Source organism: Tigriopus californicus, chromosome 4 (assembly GCF_007210705.1).
Source record: "Tigriopus californicus strain San Diego chromosome 4, Tcal_SD_v2.1, whole genome shotgun sequence".
Lineage (NCBI taxonomy): Eukaryota > Metazoa > Arthropoda > Copepoda > Harpacticoida > Harpacticidae > Tigriopus > Tigriopus californicus.
Window position 1 is genome coordinate 2,348,004 of NC_081443.1, and position 27,698 is coordinate 2,375,701.

The 27,698-nt window shown below is 44.0% G+C and overlaps 2 protein-coding genes across 6 annotated transcripts in view; one reads left to right on the forward strand and one right to left on the reverse strand.

Moving 5' to 3' along the window:
• Window positions 1–2,263: 2,263 nt before the first annotated feature.
• On the forward strand, window positions 2,264–4,391 carry LOC131878929 (uncharacterized protein CG5902-like). 2 transcript variants are annotated; one of them, XM_059225085.1, is made up of 5 exons: window positions 2,264–2,531; window positions 2,563–2,879; window positions 2,958–3,068; window positions 3,134–3,342; window positions 3,442–4,391. In XM_059225085.1, the coding sequence occupies exons 2-5, from the start codon at window positions 2,593–2,595 to the stop codon at window positions 3,615–3,617; spliced, it is 783 nt and encodes a 260-aa protein (XP_059081068.1). In that variant the 5' UTR covers window positions 2,264–2,531; window positions 2,563–2,592; the 3' UTR covers window positions 3,618–4,391. The 2 variants fall into 2 exon arrangements, with proteins under 2 accessions (XP_059081068.1, XP_059081067.1); XM_059225084.1 differs by having other exon boundaries at window positions 2,265–2,879.
• Window positions 3,944–27,698, reverse strand: part of LOC131878928 (protein madd-4-like) — a 42,983-nt gene continuing 19,228 nt past the window's right edge. Inside the window, exons 3-19 of one of the 4 annotated variants that reach the window (XM_059225080.1) lie at window positions 21,321–21,551; window positions 20,430–20,609; window positions 19,680–19,954; window positions 17,967–18,069; window positions 15,524–15,619; window positions 13,971–14,371; window positions 12,338–12,711; window positions 11,920–12,260; window positions 10,755–11,128; window positions 10,389–10,585; window positions 9,308–9,385; window positions 8,438–8,994; window positions 8,172–8,297; window positions 6,485–6,787; window positions 6,197–6,386; window positions 5,081–5,626; window positions 3,944–4,921 (exon numbers count right to left, since the gene is read on the reverse strand). In XM_059225080.1, coding sequence (XP_059081063.1) covers window positions 4,794–4,921; window positions 5,081–5,626; window positions 6,197–6,386; window positions 6,485–6,787; window positions 8,172–8,297; window positions 8,438–8,994; window positions 9,308–9,385; window positions 10,389–10,585; window positions 10,755–11,128; window positions 11,920–12,260; window positions 12,338–12,711; window positions 13,971–14,371; window positions 15,524–15,619; window positions 17,967–18,069; window positions 19,680–19,954; window positions 20,430–20,609; window positions 21,321–21,551 — 4,500 coding nt within the window. In that variant the 3' untranslated portion in view covers window positions 3,944–4,793. The other 3 variants (XM_059225083.1, XM_059225079.1, XM_059225081.1) reach the window with 3 other exon arrangements.

Genomic DNA, 27,698 nt, shown 5'->3' on the forward strand with positions numbered 1-27,698 from the left:
AGAACTGGAAAAGCCCCCCCCCCCTCCATCCCCCTCTTCCCCCCTTACCTTCGACTTCTTTTTCATCCTCCAGAATCAAGTAAGTGCCACAAGACTGGTAAGCTGAACAAGATTATTAGGAGTTTTTTGCCAAACCACTGCCAAGACCAACACATTCTGTCTTGTCAACCCAAGATCTGGGATTGGAAATCAACGGAATTGGCTTATCGGATCTTGGATTGCCATAGTTGGATTACTTTCCCTCATCTCTAGTTCCTTCCTTGAGCCAAAAGACGCGAGACACTCTTGGAGTTGACGGCGTTCCATCAAACCAGTTCGTAAAACTCTAACTTGTATATATCTCATACTATTTTTCAGAATATTGCTTACGGCCTTTAAAGTAACAACTAGGTGCCAAGTTTTCTTTAAGTTGATAATTCATAACTTACATACATGAAAGAACAATTTAGAGCTGTCTCTTTGTTATCGGTTTTCTAAGTTTTGAAGCAATTTGCATACCTTAGTTGGAAGGTGTAAGTGCATCTAAAGCCCTATTCCATATCCCCGGCTTGGATTTCACCTAATCGGATTTTGCTCACAAAATAAAAGGAAAGTCGGTTCCATTTGTCATCCAATTAAACTCGACAGATCCCTCATTGAATTTTAACACTTCACACAAATCAACCCACACATTTCAAGCTAAACCCAATTTGCAACGCGAGCCTCGGAGGCTTCATCGATTCTCCACGAGTCTTCAAACCGGGTCGTTTTATTGATGCATTCCCGTGCCTTTAGGCTCGAATCGGTCATCTTATTCGTAGGACGAGAGCCTTTGGCAAATGTTTGAACGGTGAAGTGGTAATTAGTTCTCGTAATTGGCCTGTCAGTCTTTGGGAAAATCAATTTAGAACTTGCCAGGTTCTCTCTCCTTTTCTCTCTTTCTGGCAGAATCCCCAACCAGATCAAACAAAATCAGGGTTGCCATGGGTAACTAATTTTTGCGGAATCTTGAATTTGCCTTTGCGCAGATCTCTGAGGCGTTATGGCTCTGAAATGGACATTCTCTAGGGAATGGTTTATGGGTTCATAATGATATGCGTTGATGCTATGCATGGATTATGAAAGAACGACCCTGAATGATGTCCATTACCCTGGGGGTTCACATTCCCATTTGATTAAGTGAGAGCTTATGGAGGTAGGTAAATGAATTAGTGGCACATCACGCATGAGGAACCAATGGCTTGAACACCAAATAAGGCACATAATTGGAAAATTTGCCTCATGATTAATATTAAGGGTATTCATTAAGGCCGGAACCTAGTGTCACGAATCCAAGGCTCGTCCCATTTCCAGCCATAGTTAGAAAAAGAGCGAGGCCACCAACGGCGTTAGGCAGACATGTAGGGAGAAGATGGTAATATACTCTGTTGAATTATTTGATCGCTGTATCAGTCGTCATTTTGCATTGGTCTAGAATTTTCACAACGGTTGGTTTCCAACTTAGTCGCTGTGCCCTCTTTTGCGATTGGTAGAGGCAGAATATTTTCTAGATTCAGTTGTCAGCGCCCTCTATTGCCTAGACAATCAAACAATTGAGTTGACTTGGGTCGAAGCATTTGTCAATAGAGCTATTTCCAACATCAAATCAGTCCTAATTACACTATTTTATGCCTAATGAAGATCAAATGAACCCAAAATGTCAGAGTTTTCAGCAATCCCCCGCAGCGGCCCCTAACATAGTGCTTGTTGTGGGATCCTCTTTGTCCCACTCCCAAGCTACAAAACCCACGTGAGTAGTATGGCCCTAAAGCCATTAAATATGACTCTCCTATCATGCAAAAGTGAATCGAACTATTGAAATCTAACTTCAATCGCCGATTGTGTCCAATTGAAAAAAAAAATGAGTCCTATTTTGGCCACAAATCATACTGGCTGATGAGTTTCCACTCTACCCTGTGTCTAGCTGTCGAAACCTTGGACGTTTGTCAGATTCAGCTGAATTCTCTAGCTTCTTGATTCTATCGTTTTCAGCCAAACTTGTCTCATCCCAGCATTTCTTTCAAGGCAACTTGGAGCTGAAGGTCGCCGTTGTCAAGTGAAATACGATTCAAGACAGACCCACGGAAAGAAAGAGAGAAAGAACGAGCTAGATACAGTCAGGAGGGGAGTAGAGTGTTGTAGTGTTAGTAGTACATGGGGAGGTTGCTGGCTCGAAAATCTTGCTCACTCACTCACTCCTTGTCATGTTGTGTGCTCTTGGTTAGCTGGAGCAGCTTGGCCAGTCTTTAGACTCCCGTCTTCAGGCTTCCGTCTCCAGTCTTCAGATTCCAGAAGCCAGTCCAAGAGAGGAGGAGGAGGAGGAGGAGCAGGAGGAGGAAGACGAGGAGGAGGAGGCCACGGACCCACTCATCATCCAAGCCCAGACTTGCTCTTCGGTCCGCTAGTCCAAGTGTGAGGTCATCCCCAGAAGCACCCACGGACATCAGGGACATCACGGACCTGCCCCACCCCCAGTGGACGACGCATCCGGAGTCGTTTCTTTGAGGGTTCAGGCAAGGACGGCTAGAGAACTCCTTGGTTCAGGCTAGCAGACAAGGGGTCGACATCGTGTTCATGTCTCGATTGGGTGGAGGAAGCTCTGGGTTTGGGGGTGGGCGGTTCCGTCGATTCAGCGGTCGCCATGGGGGTCATGAGGAGGAATCGGAGCCTTCCTCCTCATCATCTGGGTCTTCTTTGGCCGGAGCCACGTCTCTGATGGGTCCTAGGATGGGAGGGGGCTTGGGACCCAATGGGTACTCGGTTGTTCGACCAGATATGGCGTACTATTGCTTTGATGTGCTGTATTCCCATCTGTATCACATGGACCCGCCGAGGACGCCATCCTTTCCCAATGATTTCTAGTAGGTGTTGTTGACCAAGGGTGTTGTCCTTTTGTGCGACTCCTCCTTTTTTTAAGTGGGTTCTTTGTTCGTTCTTAGTCCTTTGTTTGTCACCTGGAAGATTGGTAAGGACAAGAAACTCCGAGGATGCATTGGCACTTTCAATGAAATGGAGCTCCATGAAGGACTCAGAGAATATGCGGTCACCAGGTAGGCTGGGGCTAAACCAATGGTTGTGCCTGTGGGGTTAACTTGGTTTTGGTGGTTTGCTTTAGCGCCTTGAAGGACTCTCGTTTCAATCCGGTGACCCGTGACGAACTACCTCGACTACACGTCTCCGTGTCCATTCTCTGTCACTTTGAGGACGGCGATAACTTCCTGGATTGGGAAATCGGCGTACATGGCATTCGGATTGAGTTCTACACAGAACGTGGGAGCAAGAAGAAAACCGCTACCTACCTGCCGGATGTCCCACCAGAACAGGGTTAGTGGGAACGTCTTTTTTGTTATTGGGGATCAACATGGCCCATGATTGTATTGCGAGTGTCCTGGAGCCTGTTCGTAACCAATTTGGCTCATTTAGGTTGGGACAAAATCCAGACCATTGATAGCCTCCTCCGCAAGGGTGGCTTCAAAGGCACTGTCACTCCAGAAGTGCGCCAGTCATTACGCTTGGTCCGATATCAGTCTGAGAAGATCAGTGTGGCCTACCCGGAGTATTTATCCCACTGTCGTCAGCGAGGTCATGGTGAGCACTGACCTTGGCTTTCAGCCCAAGAATCTGCGCAAGCTGTGGAAATCCCAGAGAAGGAAGGAGAGATGGTGGTGAAGAAGAGGACAAATGATAGCACCCATGAGATCAATTACGGTGAGAGGAGTGACAACGGATGCCCCTTTGATAAAGGGGGATTGACGGGCTGCAACTTGCCAGTCTTGTTGGGACAAACTGCCATTGACTATCTTGTTTACCTCAAGGATGATCTGAATGACTTACTTCAATGGTAGCCGCTCACACTTGTGATGACAATAGATTACAAGAAATCAACCAGTTCCATCTTCAAAGAACCCTACTTGATCCATATTCATCCAGAGATCATTACACTGTGGTGGTGTTGTTTCCCCATGAAACTTTTGATGGCCTCATGGTTTCAATTTAGATTTAAAAAAGAAAACATCTCCCTCATTCTGTAACTATTTGCAAAAAAAGCGGTCAATTTTTAAAAATCACTGTCACTAATAGCACCACCAATAGTAGTGAGGTCAAGAGAACCATATTTTGTATGTCTCTTTTGTGATAGCTTCTGGCTTAACTCCTCAATTATCAAAGTATATTTGAAAGCCCCTAATGTTTAAATCCAATTATTTGGTGTGCCTGTCTATTTAATTGTATAGTTTAGTACATGTTTAAGCTAAACGACCTCTTTCATTGTTTTAGTACAATTTTCTTGCTTTTGTAAAGAGATTCGTATAATTCCACATTATACTAAATTTGAGAATGATTTTGCTTAATAAAAATCTTCTTAACACACGTTATTGATGTGCCGTCGAGATTGAAATGTTTTACACCAAATATATTTCATATGAATGAACAACATCATAGTATTAGACATAAGTAGTAATAGTGGTGGGGTAGTAGACGTCAGAAGAAAAGTCACTGCAGTTTGAGGGTTAAAATGCTCTTAAATACTGCGTAACTTTTTAAGTTAGCCCTGAAGCATAATCAAAGAAAGAGCACAAGCTTATTGAGAGCGCGTTGTTGTACTGGCTTAAAAATGAATTACTTTTGTGTATGTTTTCGTTTTTAACTTGATAGTCACAGCCGACGAAAGAGACGCCTTGCAGGAGAAATAGGCTAGATGATTAACTCGTGGAAAATAGTTCTGGAGATCTGGCATGTTTGAATGTCTTCATATAGCAACAGTGGACGTGGTGTCCTCAAGTGGTACATGTGCGGCAACATTGAACTTGGTACTTCTCGATATGGCACATCTTAAAGGAATGGACCAATCCACAATATTGCGATTGGTCATCGCAGACCTTCTGTGATCGTTGGGCTGTATCCTCTGAAATGATATATACGATGTACATGTATTATTCAAATTTTAAACAAAGCAATGGGAACGCGTGTCGCTCGAATTCGGGCGTTTCTTTGTCTGATAAGTTAATATTTATTTTGTCGACTTTTTTCCGATCTCTAGATTCTCTACGTTTCTTTGGCTTACGTATCGAGTTGGAAACGAATTTATCGGAGGTTCCAGTGCATGACGTCTTCTTGCACTTCCGTGACCCACGAGGTTTCTTAAGATCCGTACAAAATGAACCAGAAATTCCACGTGATTTCAAGACCTTCCAGGATGTATAGGGCTCTGAATTCTTTTTCCACCCGGGGTCGAATCTTCTCCAAATACATGTAACTTCTCTTGTTTGAACCCCGTCGTCACAAGATTGGGAACACTGGAAATGAAAAGATCCAAAGTTGATTGCATGAAACTCTGTTTGGGGTTCAACTTCCAGACAGACCAAACAGACATGGAGATTAATTAATAATTCAGGAAATGGTCTGGCTGCCCAGATCGGCAGGAATGAAGTCGAGAGCTTTGCTTTGGCACTTACCTCTGACCAGTCGGACGTGATCCAAGTCGTTTTGCACACTCGGGTGAAGCACTGTCTAGATGTGGGTGGCTTAAGAATGGCCTCACAGTATCTATCTTCCAATGCTGGAGCAGAAGAGTCCTCCAATCCGCAAAATACATCCCTCTTTTGAAGAGCTACGAGTCAAGAAAAATGAAGAAATGAAAGGGAAAGTTTGAGGCCTACAAAATTGCACTCCAGATGCCTATATATTTCTTTCCAAGCTCATTTTCTTGGCGAAATTGTAGCCTGGTTCTTAACAGGGCAGCAGAAGAGAGCCTTTTCCTTGAAAAGTTAAACTTATCTTGACAGTTAGTTCTGAAGTTTCATTTTACATTGATCAGCCTGCCAGTCAATAAAAAATGGGAAATATTTTCTCACTTTCTTGGTACAGTACAGAAAAATGAGCTAAGAATCGCCTGTTCGTCAGATTGGAAGCTGCTTCTCAATTGAAATCCCTTGCTTAAAGCCGGGCCCGGCCATTTTGATTCTGATACGGCGCAGTATCTTGTGTTGAATTCAGGAGTATACGATACTCTTTGCGGTCCATATTTTTGCACTCCAGACCCATTTAAAACTTCCTCAATTGGTATGGATTATCGATCTCTGTAGATAAAGTACGTACCTACAAATGCTCTACAATTAAGCCTGTTCCAATAAAGCCACTATTTTGAAGATCTAAAGATCGGACAGAGAGCCTTAGTTACCTGTGTTCTTGGCAACGCAGTCGGACTCGCGACATTTGTTCCATTGTTGGCTAATCCACTGAGGGCACTTTTGTTGGCCACAACTCTGATTTCGAGGAGGTTCTGGCATTCCTGCATCAATGCAAAGACTGGCCGGAATGACCTCGGTGGAATTGTCGCTCATGACGACCAGGCAATTCAATTCCCGGACCTGAAAAGTTCCAAATTTTGAACGGTTGATTTGGGATCAGAAGCCTGTTCAATCTATTTTCCCATTGTACTGGTTATCTTCAGGCATGAGTTATCTACCTGTATTCCCCCTCCTCCGCAGGTTTGGGAACACCTGGACCATTCGCCTATCTTCCAATCTAGCTTGATGGGTCTGTCGCTGTTATCACCCTCTTCCTCATTGTCTGTTCTATATTCCACTTTGGTTCCACTATTATCATTCGTCGGATCCTCTGGGTCCTTCTTTTCTTCAAGTTGGCTGCCGCTGGAATCTGGGTTCTCCTCACTTCCCGTTGTCCCTGGATCCTTTTGTGCGTCTTTTGTCCCAGCTTTTTCTTCTGGGTTATTATCGAGATGTCGTTTTTGGTTCATTATCGTTAGAGACTAAAATGTGAAATGCGGAATATCATGCGTGAATAGAGGGAACAATGAAGAGAAATGAAAGGAGGAGCAGGAAAGAGAAGCCAACCGGAGACTGAAGGAGCGAGATAATGAGAAATTGAATTTTTTTATGCAATCAACTTAGAACTCTATTATAGGTATTGTTAAAGCTAGGCGCTACATACATTTTAGAATCGACGTAACTTGTTTGAACGAGGGTCTTGATGTATTTCTTACAAAAATACATGTCCAGAATAATTAAATTTTGGCCGAGAGTGTTTCAACCAAAGCATGGAATGCTCTCGATCGTGAATTTTTAAGTTATTTCTTTTGCCGTTAAATCTCTCCAAAGGACCAAACTCCTTGCGATGAACTTGAAACGGTCTAAATGAAGGTGGGAATGGCCAGATGTGGCCTTGTTTTCACCCATTCTCCCCGTTACACTACCCTGTCAAGGCCAAGGTGAAACGTGAACCAGGCAAGAAAAAAATTGCTTTTGGTCCATGATTTTTGTCGGCCTTACTGCAGATGAGGAAATCTGATAAGAAAAGATATGTTAAAAACTGAAAGGGTAATTTGCATATTCAAGACTTCTGTGTCGTTCTCTTCCTTTTCCTTGGCCTTACTTAGTTCTGTTCACTGCAGGGATCCATTTTGAAAAAAAGGAGTGTTTTCCATGTAACATCGAATGAAGTTGGAACAATGACTGAATCTCTTTCGAAAGATCTGCATCGAATCAAGGTCTGCTTCGCCAGCCTTTACAGACCTAACCATAAAGTGTCCTGAAATCAAATGGGAATGCGCCAAACCCATTCCTTGTGATCATCAGGACTAAACAAACTATTATTTACGCGAGGATAGATAAATGTATCCAGAGAAAATTGTCCAAAAGTGATTCTTCGCATTCTAAGTTTCTAGATATTTCAATTGTTCTGTAGCAGACTTGGTATACCAAGATACACAAGAATTTGCTCCTAACTCAATCAGAAAATGTGTTTTTGTTGCCAATTTTGATTGAATCAAAGTGTTCTTAAAACATGTTGACTAAATTTCATGTACAGTAAATTGGTCGATTCCTTAAGTAGAATCCCCAATCGGGGATTTCAGTTATCATTACTTTAATAATCAAACTTTTAAGTCTAAACGTCTTCAATATTTTTTTCAAAGACAAATTGAAGTCAGGTATTTCGAAAAAAAAAAATTGATCGAAATTCAGGACAATTTCGGACTGCCCTGTAAAACGGACCTATGTATTTTTGTAAACACAAAAATGCGCGTGTTCCTGCTACCTTATGTCCGATTGTTTTGCCAATGATTTAGACTACATGGCCGTGGTTAATAAGTCAACACGCTTAGACCCAGGAGTGAACAAGTGAGACACACCCACCTTTCCCAACACCAGACAGAGGACAACCAAGACTTGTGAGAGAATGTGAGTGGACCGATTATTCTGAGTCGAGTCCGAAGAGGAGGACGAAAGCGACACCGAAGTGTGTTCAAACGGGTTAATGGCCTGAAAAACGTGGAATGTGGAACATCGATTGACGTGGAACATCCGCTTTTGTTAGTAGTGGAATAAAGATAAACAAGATCCCCCGTGGTATAATATTCCCTAAGTGCAAGGACATTATAGCTTTGATTGTTTAGACTTACATTATCCATCTGATTGTGAGTGGGATCCAAATGATCCAGATCGTCCCAAAACGTGCTACTGCTATCCAATTCAAAGTACGCGTCGTCATTAAAGCGCGATCCTTGAATCGGCCATCGTCCTCCATCAATCTTGGGCTCAGTGACCTTGGAATTGGTTTCCACCGTATTGAACCTCATGTATCCTTCAACAGTGGGCGAAGTGGTGGCCTTATCGGTATGCTCCTGGATCGGGATCAACATCCGATGGTTGTCGCTGCTCTTCCGAGAGAAAATCTTCCATTGCTCTTCTTGCGTCCAAGGAGCCATCGTGCTTGTTCCCGACCCACCGGGTAACGGAGATATCTTCCCATAGCTAAACTCATCGAAGCTATATGGCTGGTCGGTCATATGCTTGACAACCCCATAGAGCCCACTTCCATCTGGCAAACCATGCTCATCCTTTACGGCCGTGTTTTGAGAGTAAACTTGGTTGTCAGCTTGAGACGAGGAATCCCAAGCGTTCTCCTGGCCTCGCTCCTTGTTGTATTTGTTAATGGCCCTCAATGGATCGTAGAAATCTGTCAAAAGAGAACCAGAGGCGTGCGTTAGTAAGGGAGGGAGACGAGCAATCCACTTGTCAAAATATCCTCGAAAAAGAGTCCAATTATGTGGTACATAAGAGTATAAGCAGTGCAGCCTAAACGGACTTATTCACTGAGAGAAGTGCAGTTGTGCACAAGCTTAGCGTTGGTTTTATGTCGCTTTTCAGACCTGAAGGCTTTTCACCGCTGTCGACTTTTGAAAGGAAGGCTACTTTCTTGACCTTTGCCTTTGTCGAGGTCCGTGTGATGGATTGAGTGCAAAATGGGGGAGATGCAAGAAAGTACTTACTGTTTGGGTCAGGGATCTGGATTTCTGTTCCGAATGGCGCTTTGACTTCGATGTCAATGGATGCCGTCGCTTGTTTGGCTGAAAGCAAGTAGGCATCAAGTCATGAATAGTAATATGATCAAGCCACTTACATTCCATCTGAACCTGGCCGAGATTGGCCCAAATCAGGTCAGGAGGCTCTTTTCACTCACTCTACGATGTACTTACTACTAGCGTACCGCCCACGAAAGGAAAGGAGGTCCTGTGGCTCTTACTAAACAATCTAGATAATGAAGCTGAATTGGTTTTTTTTTCTCCCATGAGCTATGGAAGGTCTGCAGTCATCAAACTCTGACCTTTCGTCAATGGAAGCGATTCTCAGAAATCTGGAAAATGGTTCTCTTACTTTTCCTTCACGCTACTTCTTCCTGTCAAATTACTAGCGGCTGTACGTACAAGAAACAAACTGCAATGGTCACATGTATGTTAGAATTGAAATCCATAGTTGCTGAAATCATCGGCAAAATCACCAAAGACCGCTTCCCTTAGATCTGTTGGTAAGACTATGGTCCGTACTTCTGCTCTGAAAGGGAGTTAGAATGAACGAACGAACGTCGCCTCATTTCTTATGTAATGGGTGGAAAAGGGAACAATTGACTTTTGCTGACCAAAACAGAACAGGAAAAACGAATGGGAACAATTTTTGTCGTGGACCGAACGAAAACTTTCCACACTAACCACCCAAAGACCGCAGGATCTACCAACCACTTTTGACAAAGTGGAAGTAAAATGTTGTCCCAACACGTCATGTTAAAAGAGGGGGGAGGAAGGCCGAATAAAGAAAAGACGAAAATGGAGGGAGAACATGGCAAGTCTGTTACCAGCGGTGTTCCGCTCTTTTGTTATGCTGATTTCTCGGTCCGTGTTTGACAGGAATCAGGTTCTGAATGAAGGGTGTTGTTGTTATCCCATCTATTACACATATACAAGTTGTCATCATCATCAGCTCATCGTATTATTATGAATAGGGGACCAGGAAGGCTCAAGTACTCCGTGGAGTGCAAATTGGAACCCTTCCTCTCTGAGGCTTTCTTCCGCTTACCCATGCACGAGTATGTTCCAGCATCTGCATATGAAATGCGCTTGATCCGGAGGGAGCCCTTTTTGGTTACGAACACGCGTTTTCGGTTCACTCTGCGTCTCTTCGAGGAGCCGCCCAAATGTTTGCCTTTTTTCACCCTCCTGCTTGATCCACCTTGCTCGATCATCTGATCCCCTTTGAACCATTTCAGCATGGACCTTGGAAGTAAGATTGAAATAAGAAGTCAAAGGTCGCCAGCGGAAATCCAGAAAATGCTCTTTTTTCAGTTTGAAAGTTTGCCTTCCATTTTAAGGTCTCATTTCGTGTCACGTTGTTGCTTTCGGCAATTAAAACAAGTGAAGTGTCGAGCTGACCTTACAAACTCACTTGTTGAACTTTTTGACAGGACATGCAATTTTGACTTTGGTTCCCTCGTATACGGTCGCGTGTCCGCCGACCTTTAGTTGAACCGTCTTCTTCCCAGGTTCCTGGACATATGCTTGATAGAAATTGGCCTTGATGGTGGGCAAAATGGTCTTCGACTTGGATCCAATGTCATCCTCGTTATCGTTGCTACGGAAGATGTGCCTGGATGGCTCGTAGTCGTAACTGGTACAAGCCCGGTCGTAGCAGGTCTTCTCTGACTTAGGTCTGGGTCTGGGACATTCATCTTCGGGTTTGTTGGCGATCTCGCCTAAGGCCAACAATTGTTGACACCGAACTTTTCTGTACATGGTGCCCGATCCACACTTCTTGGAGCACTGCGAAATAAATTGCGGAAAATGTTCGCATTAGAGATTTTTTCCCCTCTCACATGTCAACACTAGGGTGGTTCTAGGAAGAAAGTTTGGAGACTAAAATATCGGGTTGATATTGATCTGCCATAAAAAAGAGCAAAAGTACTCTCGTACCCTTCTTCATCCCACTTTAGCTAGATGAACATTTTAGACAAGTCCACATATCTTAGATTCTTTTGAAAGACCGACCAGACGAAAAGTTTGCTCACAGAGTGGTCCCAAGATTTTCCAAGAATGCTTCTACAGCAAACCCATGACCCTCTTTCATGTTCGTGTGCTTGGGAGCATGTGCTTGTGCAGTAGTAATTCCGTGGTCGGTTGTTCGGTCTTTTTCTCGTTCTTGCTAGTTCAATGTTGGCCTAAGAGGCCATGAAAATGAAGGTTTGCCCAAGGCACGCTTCATTGGCTCAAATCGAGTCGATCGTTGTTCCAAGGACCACTCACTGTCTAACTCGACCAAAGAAGCAGAAGAAGAGAAAAAAACTGGGTTTGCCCTCTCATCTTTTTTGGCCGAGGATCACTGACTAACAATAAAGCCCTGTGTATGACGTTGAGCTTGTGTACGTAAGTAGGTAGTGTACAAAAGATCTCTCCCCTGTAACCAGAATAGCTATATTCCCCGAGAACGTTTGATACTTGAATGCAGAGCTCATCAGGTTTGAAGTACTTTTACTTTTCATTTCGCACGCAACTGGGACTAAGCAATAAAGCTCAATTTTTTGATTAGCATTGACCCGTGATCACGTATGGCTTACTTTGGTCCATGGCGATGCGTTCCAGTTGATTGGGCAATCAATGACGTTGCAAAACTGCTGAGTGATGGGAGGAGGCTGAGGACAGAAACTGTCGTCCACTCGAAGAATGTTGTCCTTTCCATGACGAACTTCTTGGATGCACGTCACTGTACGGGTTTGGATCCCACCTCCGCAGGATTTGGAGCAGTCACTGAAGTCGGACACGTTCCATCGAGGAGGACATGGGTGATCGTTGCATGTTTGAACTCTGACCTCCGGCCGCTCGGACAGCTTACAGTTGACTTGCGAGACTGCTGTCTCTAAAGAGTCATCCACACAAAGTATCTTGGTCTCTTGAATACCTAAAAGTAGAGGAAGAAAGGGTTGGTGGTGACGGATTCTATTGGAATCGGAAAGTGTTGAGAGCCAGAATTATTACCTCCTAAACAGGATTCAGAACATGTCGTAAACCCGCCCTCTTTCCACCGATACGAGATCTTCCGTTCTATTTTAAGAGCTAAGGCCGGAAGGGGATGCTCGAGCTCTTGGAAATGATCACTTTGGATGTCGGAAGAGGGATTCTTCGAATTAGTAGTTGCACTTGGTGTGGACAACCCCTGAGATTGGTCCACGAAATCGCAAAGGCCAGCGAAGCAAATTTCCGTTTCCATCGGCTTTGGCCCTGGACACTTGTGATCCGGCAATGTTGCCACGGTCTTGGAAAACTCCAGGAAGATCTTGCATTCGACTTTTCTTTTCCTAAAGCCTTCACCACACAAGGCACTACATGGACCCCAATCTTCCACAATGAAACTGGAACAAGAGTTCAAAATCAGTCGGGCAGAATGGAATGGATTTCTCGAATTCCAAGAGTGAACCAGCGTCTCACATTCGAGACGATGGTCTGCGCACCAAGTTGAGCACGTTTCCTAGACAGACATATCGTCACTACACTCTTCTTCGACATGAGAGACATGTGGATGGCATTCGGGAATAAACCATTCAACGTGTCAGTCCCTCGGATCTTGCTTGTGATTAACTTTACTCTCAAATAGATTCCGTATTGAGTGTGAATCATAAGAGAGGCCCAAGGGCCACGAGTAATCTCCGTGACATAGGGGCAGATTATGTTAATCTGACATTCCCTTGTATGGCCATGAATTGAGGGGCCAGAGAAAATGCAACAAAGTCATGATGGTGTATGCAGTAATATCTTTCCATTGAATTCTCTGCAGAACCCATACAGTGGGATTCGGAACGAACCAACGAACACAAGAGCTAGCTAGCCATCGAGAACGAGGGGGGAGGTGGTGAATGGAATGGTGAACGGGGGCAGTGGCGGTGGTGGGCGTTGAAGAGCAGTACTGAATGTACTACTGGTGGTGCTGTGTATACATGAGAAAAATAATGGTGCAGTTCAGCCGTGGGCTCCTTCACTTTGGAACTACTTCATTGTGCCTTAGATAAGGTTTTTGAATGTGCAGAGTGAGAGTGCATCGGCCACTCTTCCCGGGGCTTGGAATCTAGGGGAGGGGTCTCTGTACATTAAATCATGTATAAAGTGCTCCTCGTGCTGCATATCTTGAGTGGAAATCGAGAATCGCTCTTAAGCGAGAGAGAACCAAGCAAGAGATACGGGATGAAGGCGACCAGGACCATGAAGGCCAAGAGGAGAACAACGAGGACACGAAGACAGTGTTGGAAGTAGCGGCTTGTTAGTCGCAGATAGTGGTGAGGGGAATTGTGCAGGGATTTCGGTTTGGCAGTGCAAATTGAAAGGAACAACACTGGGAACGAACGTGAGTAGAGCGAGCTCCGTGGATGAGAACTGTGCCATGACCACATTTTGTTGTGGGTTCATTGAGAGTGGACAAACGGACAGTTACCTGACATACAGCCAACCACATGAGAAGTAGGATCGCACGGCCGGAGACCCACTAAATGGTACAGAGAAGCAATATCATCATGTTTTGAACTTCCCCCCCCAAGGACCCAGGTCCACCGCAAGTTCTGCTCTTAATCTAATTTCCCAGAAGTCAAAACCACGGTTGTTGACCAATGATGGAGCCTACCTCGCTTCTGTGGTCACTTCAGTTGGAACGGAATCGATCAACCTCTGTGGAAGTAATGGACTTTGGCCGGGGGGAGTCATGGTTGGCAAATCGGGCCCACCAGATCCTGGCTTGTCCGTCTCCAGAGGTTGACGCGGCAATGGAGGCTCGACATGGAATCCTTGGATCTTCTTCCAACCTGTGGGCGTTTGGTCGCTTTTCGACGAGTCAACCTGTGATTTCTTCCAGCGGGCCCCTTCCTCTTCCTCCCTGCAATCAGGTTTCCCATATCCAGGCCCTCGACAAGGTTGACTAACGGGGGGCTTGCCTCGAGTGTTGCAGGCCCCGCTGGGAAATCCTCTGACGTCTCGACAAATCACGTTGCGATGTTGCAAGCCTCGTCGACCGCATTGAACGCTGCACTGTAAGAGGGAACAGAAAATGAGGCCATCAGATCGTCATCACATCTTTAGGAAGGCCAGGACCCCCCAACTCATCGTTGACCTTTTGAGGAAGTACGAAAAATACGAGTAAGGAAAGGTCCTTCGTTCCGTAACGTTTGGGTATTTTTGAAGGAAGGAATAAAGAAAATACGGGTTTGGAGACCATGGTCGACAGTTCCTCACATCCATCTCACTTCTAACTTGATTTAATTTACATTTTGAGGGGGAAATTGTTCCACGCACATTGTAGACAGATGGGTCGAGCCAAGGCATATTTTTCTCCCATTTTCATGATTCCCCCACTTTTCAAAGGGGAGGAGAAAGAGGACGACGAGGAAAGGGACCACGAGGACGAGAAGAAGGAAATGGGGACCGTACGCTTTCCTAACTCAACTCCATATGAGGTGCTTTTTCCATGGTCCTCTTGTTCGTCATTAAGTGGAACTTTTCCAGTGCTTGACTCGCTCTAACGTGCTCAATAGAGGATTCATACTTGGTGATACTCTTACGACTGGTCGCAAATTCTTCGTTTATTCCCGAAGTATTGTTATAAGAGAGAATCTAGAACAGTTTACACATATCATTTGAGCCAATCTTAGTGGAACACACAAAGCCAAACGACAAATAGTCAATTGGTTCGCGACGTTTGCTTATGTATGGCAATGGTTCCATTGAAGGACATTATCTCCTACCTTCCTGCCCCCGTTGGTGCCTTTTTCAACTTTCCTAATTCATTCACGGGGAGAAAATAAAGAGGGTGATGAGTAAAGTAGCTGGAGGATCGAAATTGGCTATTCTCCACTCCTTGAAAAACTTTCAAATCATTTCTACATGTTGGTCTCTGGGTCCCTTGGAAAAAAGTTTCCTGACGCCTAAATTGTTGCTCGTGTGAACGCAAGCAAAATGGAGTCCTTTTTTGAGGCCACCAAGTTATGAAAGCGATAATGTCAGAGTTTCCTTCACGCCGTCTATGCCAGAGCATGATGAATGAGGAAATTCATTCACATTTTTCACTCCGTACCAAAGTTCATCAAAGAAGATTTAAATCTGAAAGCTAATCCATTCTGCCGCTCAGAAAAAGGTCCCTCATAAGCTTGGTGGCATCGTTTTTCCATGGACCTTGGAACTTACCTCAGACCAAATTCCCGTGTACCATTGCGGACATTCCTCCATATTGCATCCCTCCTTGGACGGTGGTTCCAAATTGGGACATTTATCATTGACCACCTGCAACGGAAGTTTCACCACATCATCTTTCTGAGATAGCAAGCATGTTCCATGAATCCTCTGAGGGGAGGCCAGATCAATGATCCAATTCCCCTCATGGGTCTAGAGGGCCATTTTGTATGCTCTATTGATTTGAGACACTGATATGTGTTAGAAAATCGCTGAAACTGGAGAGAAGTTGGCTCTTCACACGGCCTCATAAAGACAGCCCTGAAGAACAAGATCGAGCAGGAGATTCCAGGTCTGACTCATGTGCCAAGAGCCACCAAGACCAAAAAGTAACATAACGTAACCTTCAGAATGGAAAAGTCACTTGCGTTGAAAGAAGAAACCATTCAGGAAATGCGATCCGGATCGTTTCCGATCGAGCTTGTTGAGAACACATTTGAAAATAATGATTGTTTATTTAACTTTGATTTGATGGCATCGAGAGGCTCGTAGTTTTGACTTGTCATAGTCCAGCCCAAGTGGAACGGACACCCAAACGTAAACAGACGTGAAGATAACCAGGGAATCCAATCAGAACCTTGACATCCAGGTGTCAAGTGAAGATCAGCCTCAACGACAAGGACAAGGTCTCCACGAGCCGAAAAGCAAGGGTCTTCGGCTCAAGGAGATCCTTTTTCTCAATATTCCAGCTGTCACTTCCCAAAAGCCGCATGTCTCGCTTGGGGTATTCAATCAGTTTCCAGAAATATTCCCACCGTGTGGAGTGCAACCTTCCGCCCACCACCCACTTCCAACAACACACTTGTGTACACGTCCAAGTCAGTCGCGTTTATCCTCCATCCACTTTAGAAACGAAAGCGATGCGGGATCGTTGTTCCCAACCAAATACCTTTAGTATCTTGAAGGCGTGAAGAAGGTACACTTTTAATGTCTGATCGCTATCAAAAGAAGAAATCAGTACATGCGTGTTTCCCCCATTCTCATGAAATGAGGCCAAGATACCCTTTTCATCGGATGGCACCATGGACGTTGGTTGGAACACGGATGCACGAAAATGGCATGCGTGAGCCAATGTGTGATTATTTGTGCTCCACTTATACGTTCCATTACAAAAGCTCCACTCAGCAAACAGGAAGTCAACCTTGAACCATTCATTCGGACCAGTAGGACGAGAAAATGCATGCCTATGAGATGGATTTCCAACCCAATCATTAACGTGAGGCATATCCAAATATTGCCTTGACGCGGCCGCCATCTCGTTCCCTCCTTTTCCCATTTTTTGTGAGGGAGAAGCCAAGTTCCATGTTCCAATGACCAGCAGTCCACTTTCAGACAGTTGATGGACTCTCTCCCTTCGCTCGATCTCTTCAGTGCGTCTGAAATGGTCCACCATGGTCTCTGAATAGATTTTATTCCGCCAAAAATTCGTGCCCGATCTAAGGGAGCCCGACTGCACGAGATGGAACTGGAAATGAAATGGCTGGGAAGCACAAAATCTGGTGGAGTAGATTTCGAACTGCATTGTCTAGAACTCTATTCACCAACAACTCTCTCCGCGTTCTCATTGGCAAAAAAAACTGGGCAATAGCCAATTGAAAGCTATGGTTGCACCGAAACCTCGTCGTAATGCCGCTACAATTCTTGGTCTTGATCTAGAGCCCTCCCAACAGACCCATATTCCCTTGGCTTGTAAATGGAGTCTTTTACAAGCTCGAGACAGATTTTAGGGTTTGCTTCATGCCATGCATCTCGTTTACGATACGAGAGCACAATATGCGGGCCCGCTAGCTCCCCTGTCTTCTTCACTGATAAAACAAGTTCCTGACATTTCTTGTTTCCATTTGGGATCAATGCGATGCAAGAAATGGTTGACATGGTTCGTGGTGGTGAGGAAATTTCTTACCAATATACTATGTAGAACTTCATTGGAGTGTTGCAAGTTTCCCATGGCAAAAAAAGAATGCAAACGCTGCAACGACTTTCAATAAGAATATTTCGCAATATTAACGGATTTTTTTAAACATAACCCCTTTGACCTCGTTTAATTTAATTATTCTAAAAAACATTGCACTTATACACTTATATAAATTTTCACATTAATTGACGTCAATTATACCAGTAAGAATTGCGTACATGTAATCAATGACCAGCTACTCCTTAGCTGAATACATGTGTTTTAATGCATATATGTATTTGCTACACACACTCGTCTTCTCCTTCAGCTTTTCGATCTTGAAATGTCCAGAGTGCTCGGTTGAACAATGAGCACAACTTTTGTTTTGTAAATGGTTTGTTTGAATAATGGAACATGTTTCAGTATGGCACTCTTATGTGTTCTTATGCGACAAACAAATCGCGTGGTTGTTGTCTGAAAGGTTGAATTATGAGCACAACTAACCTTGATCTTCTTTCCATCCTTGTCTATGATGCATGCCACGTCCCTGGTTCGAACACCTCCACCACAGGATTTGCTGCATTCGCTCCAGTCAGTAACCTCCCATCTGGAAAACAAAAAAAATACGCAAAAGGATGATTTCTCTTTGAAATAGACCTTCACGGGCAAGAAGAGAGATGGAAGAAGGGCTTCCTTTCCAAAGCTGTCAGGTCTCCCTGGGCTTTGCTTTTTTATGAGCGTCCCTAGTCATGAAAAAGAAAAATGAGCTCCAAGGCCTCGCGGCTGCATTCCAGGACTGTTACTACAATTGTCTTGAGCCTTTGCTCAGGACTCGGAACTTGGGGCTACTATCATGTAGCCCTCTTATGAGGCGTTCTCCATTGACTGGCAAGGTGTTCAAAGCCGTATGAAATTAGATTCATTGTAGCGTGATGGCAAGCCCGCCTTTTATGGCCGTTTCAATCACTTTTTTGAATCGTGGCAAAGACCAAAAGAGGGATCTTGGAAATTTTATTAGTGAGATCCAAAACTAACGAGTGAGTGGAATACCAAAACCATTTTATTGGGGAGAAAATTGAGTCCCACGTTGAAATTTGAACCTTTGCTCTGCTCCATTTTCCAAGGCCAATGCCCTGACTTATGGTCTGATTGGGTCGAAGACAAGCTAGGAGGGATGGAGTGCGGAGATGTTTCGGCTTTTGTTGTTGCCCAAAAAAGTCGTGGGAAAAGTCGCTTTGTCCTTTCAATTCAAAATCTCGAGCCAAGAAGATTCGGAGCTGAATTGTGGTCAAACGCTAAAAGTGGACGAGATATCTTGGTTATTGATCTCGACTCGACCAGTGGTCTCATTTAAGGGTCTGAAATTTGTTTCACCTTCACAAATGAACTAGAATTTGTGATGATATCGAAGGAAGAAAATGAGACCACTCCCTAGATTTGACCACGAACTCACGAGGGCCCCAGCCATCAATTGAATTCGGGTCTTTCCTTTTTGGGTCTCTTTCCGATGGATGAGGAGCATTCGGAAATGAAAAGCCAGTTTCCATTTCAGGGGGCTCCCTTTTTGCGTCAGGGCTCCCGAGTGAGCGCGAAAAAGGAGTCTTTGGATTCTGATATTGATTGTGAATCATGGAAAGAAGGATCCAAAGTGGCTCTTTTCAAAGATATCTATGGGTGGTCTTTATCGCAACGTGGCCCTTTGACAGCCTCCAATATTGCCTCTCTTCTGCGGAATGACTGAAGTTTGCATGATTGATTTAACGGACTACTAATACATCTCTAAGATACTTTCGTGACAGTGGCTTGAAATACAAAACCTGAGCACTTTTATTACAGAGAGGTCTCTTTTCCCTGCAACCAAAATCAAGTTCCATTTGAAAGGACCCAACCGGAAATAACCTTTCAAGGGTGAGAAAGCCCCACCTACGGTACTCGACTCGTAGTTCCAACAAAAGCAAATGAAGTTCCAAATCAGATGAGGACAGTGTTTGAACTTGAGAGTGCCAAGGACACAACAGCTCTAATAACAAGCTCGTCCTATGCTTCACAATGTGTAGACGGCGCATTTCTAGTCCATAGCATGTCCACTACGGTATTGCGCCATTACGTATTCAATACTCTAAACAGCCATGAAATCAGGGTCGAATCCTAATGACTAATCGGCGTAATTATATGGTTTAAAAGGTGCTCGTTATGTTGCCTGAGAATCATATTTACCTGGCTGGACAAGGGCGATTATTACAAGGAGCCATTCTGGATGGGGGTTGTGTGGCCTTGTTGCAGAGGTCGTCGTGAACCTGGACCTTGGTCTGGTTGTTCAAGCACACAAAATGGGCCATCATGTAGCCCCCTCCACAAGGGACCGAACACCTGGACAATGGAGCCTCTTCCCAGGCGAAGATGGCGTTGGGACATCCGGTTCCATTGCCACCGCAAGTTCCACATTGATCCACTTTCAGATCGGAATCAAGTTGGAGATCACATCCCACCCTCTATTGGAAAGGAGAGAGAGAGAGAAGGAAAAAATGGGAAAATATAGAGGCACTCACAATATTGGAAGAAGAGCTTTACATCTTTGTGTTCGGAGCTAAAAGCGTGTGATGGAGTTTGGGAGGTGTTTTTCCCAATTTTCCAATAAAACCACATCCAAGCCATCAAATTTCAACACGCAATGCTTCTTTTCTCATCAAACGCTCAACCCGAACGAAATAGATGTCTAAACCCGGGTTGACTGCAGAAGCAATGTCATTTTGGACTAAATTTAGGCGCACTAACTCCGACAATATTGGTCAGGATGGCCAAAAGAGGTCGAAAAAAACGTATTTCCTTGCAACTTCAACCCAGGTTATACACCCGTCATCTCAGGTAGAAGTACGTATATTTGTCTCATCAATCAAGACCTATCGACCTTAACAATTGCTAAACCATTGAGCAAAATCTCATCGAAATGTTCCTCACTCGTCTTACCCGACATTCTCCCCGAATGCACATATCCAGAGTGTTCATTCGACATCGTGTTCCATCCACGGCTTCCCGGTCCATTTTCACGGCCAGATCCGGGTTTTGCGAGGCACGGCAATGGAGTTGGCACAACTCGTGTTCGGCCATATTCTCGTCTGCTGCAGCTTCCCACAGATAGTTTTGACCCTATATGGAGTGGAGTAAGCAATGGAACCGTTGACATGGCAACCTGCCTTCCGATAAAAAAGTGGCCTATGGGGACTTTGGGGTTGGCGTGAGTCCTTACTTTCCACCATCTTTGTTGGTCCATGAGATTTCGGGGCCCTAGCCGTTAATGGAGCGAAAGGGACCTCCGGGCCTGAATGTGATTTATCACACCCTTTCAGACTTTTTCCACGAGTTCAATTACGTAAAATGTGCCTTTCCATGTCTGAAGTGCTAAGGGCATGTGGAGCCATGTGTTCATAAGATTTAAAAGTATGTTTTAATGTTTTTGCACTTTTTGTACGTTTTTTCTACATTTTTATGCAATAAACATCAATTGTTGTTCCTTTTTAGTTTAGTTTTACACACATTCCGTCATGGCCATGAGCCGCAAGTACATCACATGCCTTCATAATTATTGATGAGTTCTAACCGTTTGGTTTATTCATTAACTTGAAAAATCGGTCATCCCCTTGATTGTCAAGAATCTACGTCCTTACTAAAGCCTACCATTTTTTACGGCTCAGCATCCTTATAATACATTTGTATATGTATGATAATGCTCTTTTCTGTGTTTGACCCAAAATGATAAGAGAGTAACGTACTTTTAAATCAAACCCCAATATTGAATGCCATTTTCCTCGAAGCGCACACCCTTTGTTCAAAAACAAGACTTGCACGACCCTCTCTTACCTCGTAGGGTACATCGTTGTACAGGGCACATTGCTGATCCCTGAAATCCGAGCCCAAGCTCAGCAAGTTGGCTGGACAGGGTTGGATGTTGCATATTTTATCCTCATGAGTAAGTCCTTCGCACTGAGTCTCGCGACAGGTTCGTTGGCGAGTTGCGATCCCTCCGTCACAACTTCGGGAACACGGCGACCACGTGGACCACTTGGAGAATCGGTTCCGCGAGGCAATGACCTGGAAACCCAAGCGAGAGACAAATTTTATGACAAGTTTGGACCCTGGAAATTTTGACGATGAACGACGCCTCGTTTTGAGGTCATGAAAGTTTTTGAACGAATCAGTCCAAAAGAAGACAGGTCAGACAGGCATTGTGGGTGGGGAAATTGAATGAAATTGAATTTCCTCGGGAATAGCTGATCCTTGGAAACGACGGAGCTTGGCAAAAACTTGAATGGACCACTTGAAAACCTAGGGAACATCCCCTAACTTATTATCCTTTTCTGGGGTCCGAACAAGAAGCTCGTTTCAGATGGCCCCCAATTTTACAACGCCAGGTCTTTCTATCAAAAGTCATTTCGGCCAGAGGACATGAAGAATCGTTCAATTTGCCAATTTGACTGGTTTTGGCATTTATATTTGCCTTAACTTTGAAGGCCTGCTTTGGAAATGGATTCAATTAGAACCTTGATCACACAGACTTTTACGTTGAGTTTCGGTCCAATTGACTTGTCATAAAAGGTGAACTCATTAGGCATTCATAGCAATTGAATAGATCAAGCTTAAACAATGAATGTTGTTAGGAACGAAAAGTGTACGTAGTTGAAAAATACTATATAAGTTAAACGAACCATTGTCCGGTTTGGTGAACGCCTGGTACAGTGAAAGATCCAATTTCATATAATGCGAACCAAAAGTCAAGAAACAAGTTCGGGCCCCGCTCGGACTGAAATGAGTGAAGGCCAAAACCATGGCCGGCCTTTTCAAGTGCGCTCAACTATGAGTCCACTGGCAATCCCTTTCAACTTGTTCTGCTTAGGATTTTGGCTGCTCATTTTTGTCCGCATTTCGAATGGAACGGGGAGGAAAAAAGTTGTGCCATCCAAGAGCGGAACAGAGAAAGAGCCAGGAAATGCATGCCAGGCACTTTTCCCACTTTTCTTCGCCCTGACTTTCTGACTTTATCTCGGTGGTCGGTGGTGCGTTATCTTTTGATCAAGATCGGTCTACTTCGAATGAATGATTTCAAAACGAATGCTGAAAGCTCTAAGTATGCCATTAGCCGTGTCTTTTTGCATGGGTTTTCAATCAGAGAAACCCCGTATTTCGCGGGATAAAACCTCATTTATCAACCTTCACTCGACAGCAAACCTGTGCTATTCCAAAATCCAACCTGAATTGACCCGTGTACGGTCAACAATGAGTATTTGGAAGCTTCTTGGTATTGCCACGTGAAGGTCCCCTTTCTTGACATTTTTTTCGACCTGGCGGCTCGGCCAGACTCCTCTGTCAAAGGTTAATTTGGGCAAAGTTGACAAATTGCCATCTGAGGAATCAATTTACCAATTTGGCTAACAACATCCTCAATAGAAAAGACAAGGCAAGCGGCGTTAAGTAGCCTTTGGCAGGGGGACTTTTTCCTGGCCTCAACCAACAAAGCCTCTTTCTCTTTCTCTTCACTTTGGCGTCCTTTCAGCTCTGACCTCCAGAACATGCTCACAACAAAAGGGGCGAAAGAAAGATCGAAAGAAAGAAAGAAAGACAGACAGAAAAAAGGAAAAAGAAAGAGGGGGAGGGAAGGGAGAGAGAGAGAGAGCAATCCAATCGTTCTTGGGTGTGACTGGCTCGCCTCCCTCTTCCTTTGCCAATTTCATTGCCGAGTGATGAATAGTCCTCAAAAGATGCTTAACGACCTCGACCAATGCCTACAATACCCGAATTGGCATGGCCTTTTCTTTTTTTAGGTGGGTTGTAAACGGAGATTGCGACTTGTCTCCCATGGAAGTTGGAAGCAGTCAAGACGGGTACATGAATGAATAGGTTTAGGTGGACATTTAGATCCAAAAGTTCGGATAAACGATAAACGATGGGAAAGACTGCTGATTACACACATATCACACAGACTTCTAGCTGATCTCGGAACAGATCTGATAAGGCAAGTAGTACTTGGACATTAATCTTCATCGTACCCTTCGAGATCTTATTCGTCAGCCAGTCAGTCAGTCAGTCAGTCGTTACACTGAACTAGGTGTTCGGTAAATCATCTCAACGGCGTATTTAGCTTGGAAAATCCTTTGAACAAGATCCGATCTCATCTCAAGACAAGCGACATTTTCACCCAACTCTCAACGGGCTCGTCAAAGCCAAATAAACGGTCGTAGCCTTGGAATCGCTCAGAACTTGCCAACTTATCCCAATTACATTTTCTGGGAAGGCGTAAAAGAAAACTGCAATCCTCGCCGGGGGAGAGTAAAGGGATCGAAAACGAAATCAAGCTTCATTGAATAAAGACAAGATTTTTCTCTTGTTTTTTTTCCTCTTTCTTTCTTTCTTGCATGCCCCACTTTGCTCACTCACTATTGTATTTGTGAAATTACTGCGATTGACGGCTCGGAAGAATCTCCAGTCAGTGAGTTGGTTCGTAATTTATGGCAAACATTTGTCCGCCCACGAAGAAGTAGTGCCACTTGACAAGACATAGGATCTTTCGAAACCAAAGGATTATCCACGCCATTTTCAATGCACACATGCTCATTTATATTTCCGTTTCCAATTGGACCATTGTGCAAAAGCAAACAACAATAGCCATGCTCTTCAATTTGGACTCGGGCAGATTTGATTAACCCGCGTCTCTCTGGGTTTGTCCAAGGGGGGTCACTTTCAAGGTTAAGAGACAAGCAAGACAAGTCACGCATTTTGCCAGATTTTGATTGGGCTCGTGCACAAGCTTCAAGCTTCTTGGGTGCCTGCCCATCATGCTTACTCCATACGGTTCGTTGTTCCCAGAGAGAATGATGACCCCTGGCAATCAAGGTGCGGATCCGCCCACCATTGAGAATGGCGAGAAATGCATTGGGACTTGAAATTTGAAAAATGACGACAACGACGGACCGGCAACCTCCTTTTTTTTTTATGGGAGAGCGTTGAATTGTCGCTGAGAATTATAGGCCACTAAATCGAACAACATACTTTTTGCGACTTCATTTCAAACACACTCTGCTCAAGCGTGAACATAATTGCAGGAATCTGAACATTCCGGCAAAGTCACAAATGACTGTGTTCAAAAACACATTAGAACATTCACCATGAGTCATTTTCAATCATAGACAAAGAACTTCAAGACCACATTAATTTGACCAACTTCACGAAGATTGGAAAAATTAGCCCGGTGGTCAATTTCAGTGGCAATGGACGAATGTTTTATATTGTTAATATTTATTATTATTACCAAATAATAGAAAGCTGTTCCTTCTCAAGCGTTGTTTTTGTTATTATCATTTTAGTAGAGACGAATGACATGTGGAGAGAGATTAGTAAGATTGCTTTGATTTATTGATTTATCACTACGAATAGCATGTCTCTCACGAAGGTTAGATTTGATTCAAATCCCAGTGTTTACATTTTTCATGCAGTTCGTGATCAAATAACTATTTAATGTAGACCCTGAATCCTGCATTGTGACAACACTCCTCTACCACAAGTTGTTTTAGGGGGTTTTATTATAATAGTTAACTAACCGGTATTTGGTAGTGAATGCCCAGCAAGTAACGTCGTGTTCTATGAAATATTTGATCTGATAATGAATTTGAATTGGCCCCTTTAAGGCATCCCTATACTCAAAATCGTCTCGTTATCGTTTGCAAAACATTCAGCAAGATTTTGTTTCACACTGTTATTTTCTGAATTGTTTTTTCTGCAACGAAATTCAATCCCTTAAAAAAATCGTTCCTCATTCTTTTGGTTGATTTCATGTTAGAAGAGGTCAAGAAATTTTGATACCTGAGCAAGCCACCCGACTGGCAGTAATAGATGATTTGATTAAGGAGTATTGTCAGCCTTTCATCCCCTTATTCCGCCTCAAACACATGAACTCAACAGGGTGTCCGAATGCTCCCTCATTTGCAATCATGTGTTGAACTTGTAACCCCCAGCTTATTATTATGACGCCCAACATGGGTGGGCTCTTAAACGTTGGTTCGCTTGATGCCATGAAATGCAATCCGGCCCGGTCAAGTTGGGAAACAAACTTTGGGCACAAATATATCTCCAAATTTGCCTCGAAAGATTTCTCTGAAGACGGCCTGGTGCTGCTGGTAATACCACTCAGCCGAGAGTAAGTGATATTGGACAATGACTGAAGCCGATACACAACGGCTNCTTATTATTATGACGCCCATCATGGGTGGGCTCTTAAACGTTGGTTCGCTTGATGCCATGAAATGCAATCCGGCCCGGTCAAGTTGGGAAACAAACCTTGGTCCCCTCTCTCTCTCTCTCTCTCTCTCTTTCTGTCTTCTGCTCTACTCTCTTTTTTGCCCGGGACTTTTTTATGGCATGAATTATTGCGCTTCACCCGAGTTCACCAAATGGAAGAAAGACTACTTCCTACAGACTACATATTACTAGTAGAGAAGACTTCCTTGGACTGGGGACCAAAACGAGAAAATGGCCGCCATCACCGCGTTTTTGGTTGCTTGTCATGATCTCCCCCAAATGTAAACATTCCACATTTTCAAACCTCCCAAAACCGACCAGAATGTGAATCAACGATTCTATCGACTTCATCCAACTTGCCTTGGAGCCGTGATATTTCTTTCATTCGTTTGGCAGAGATGAGCAAATATGAAGGGGGCAAAGTGACCGGAGCGCGAAGCTCCAAATTCTATGGCTACTTAATTAAAAGTGCCGAGATGAGGACCTAATGAATTCCCTTCTATTAGAGCAATAACTGTGTTACAACAACAGCGTTTGAACAGGCCCATTCCTAAGCGTTACTTTGGAAAAAAAGTCTAAATCCTGAGTCATGAAGGACCAGGTTTCTTTTAATGGTCCATTTTGGAGCTAATTTGAGTCCATTAGTTGTGACGTCACCAAAAACTGGACATATTTCAATGAGGTCAAGGCCCACCAAGACTTGGTAGCAAAGTTTTACTTGGGCTACATCTGAATGCAAATTGATTGCCCGTCATTCATTGGCAACGTTCAGAAGAATTAGAACGAAAACGACTTTGGAAATTGAAATGAATGTACAACTGAACATTGTCTAAAAGGTAGTGGTAGTTTGACTCAAAACAAATCAAAAATTGTTGCGAAGTTGAGAGGGGTTTATTGAAAATTCCGGCATTCCTTTGTCGAGGAGTTTTCGTGTTTTTCCTCGGTTTTCACATAAGAAGAACCCAGATTTGTTTTTGTTTCCTTCGAGTGGTTCGTCGTTTGTCCTTCAACCGAACGGATTCACATTTCATGGTCGTTCGGTGTCGTTTTTTGAATAATTCATTCATTTCAGCCACCAATGTGTGATCAAACATTAGGCCCACACCCAATTCCAGCCAAGTAAACATGACGAGAAACACACTCGCCATATCTTCCTTGTCCATTTGTGAACAAACTCCGGACTCTGAATGAGTCTTCAACCCACTCCATACTTAGTCGAGTGACTTCTTGGAGATCGAATCGGATGATTAGACTGACAATTTATCGGCTCTGCGTGTTCCGTATCAGTTTGAGCAACACTCATATCTTCACTAAAACCATTGATACCCAAAGTCGAACGAACGAAAGAACGAACGAACATAAATGGGGGTTTGTCGAAATACGACGAACTTTTTGTACGGTTCGGGCTCCGGAATTGAATTTCATTAGCATAACACTTCTTGCATGGGGAGGAGAGCGGCTTCCAGTCAACCCAGTCAGACTGGTTCCTTGGCTTTTCATCTGTGGTGGGACTTCTTCCAAAGAATTTTGGCCCACATCCACAATCTTCCGACGGTATTGCTCCAATATTTAATGATCACTTCCCAGTGGACGAGGATTCTTCCATGGGATGAATCCCAAGGAGCCGATCCATGTTCAACTTGTTCGTTGGCTTGTATTTATTGCGGCTTTTTGGTTTGTGTGCAAGATATGCCGTTGGTTCTAAGCTCGCTAGTTCATTCCCGCAGCCCTCCTACTCTTCCTCCTGCTGTCCAATGGAGTCTGGTTCATATGTAAAACGGGTAAAATATATCCCATTCAAACGGATTTGGGCAAGAGTCACATGTCTAAAGTTGCTTTGGTTCTGCACGCAAACCTTGAAACAGTTCTTTTTGTTTCAGAATTCAGCCGATTTATGCGCCGAATGTAGGGCCGTTCGAAACATGCAAATACATGTTTTGCATTTTTTTC

Excerpts from the sequence above, each read along its gene's own strand:
- LOC131878929 (XM_059225085.1), top strand. The coding sequence starts at position 2,593 with ATGTCTCGATTGGGTGGAGGAAGCTCTGGGTTTGGGGGTGGGCGGTTC. Across the intron at positions 2,880-2,957 it reads TCCTTTCCCAATGATTTCTA|TCCTTTGTTTGTCACCTGGA; the intron begins GTAGGTGTTGTT and ends GTTCGTTCTTAG. Across the intron at positions 3,069-3,133 it reads AGAGAATATGCGGTCACCAG|CGCCTTGAAGGACTCTCGTT; the intron begins GTAGGCTGGGGC and ends GGTTTGCTTTAG.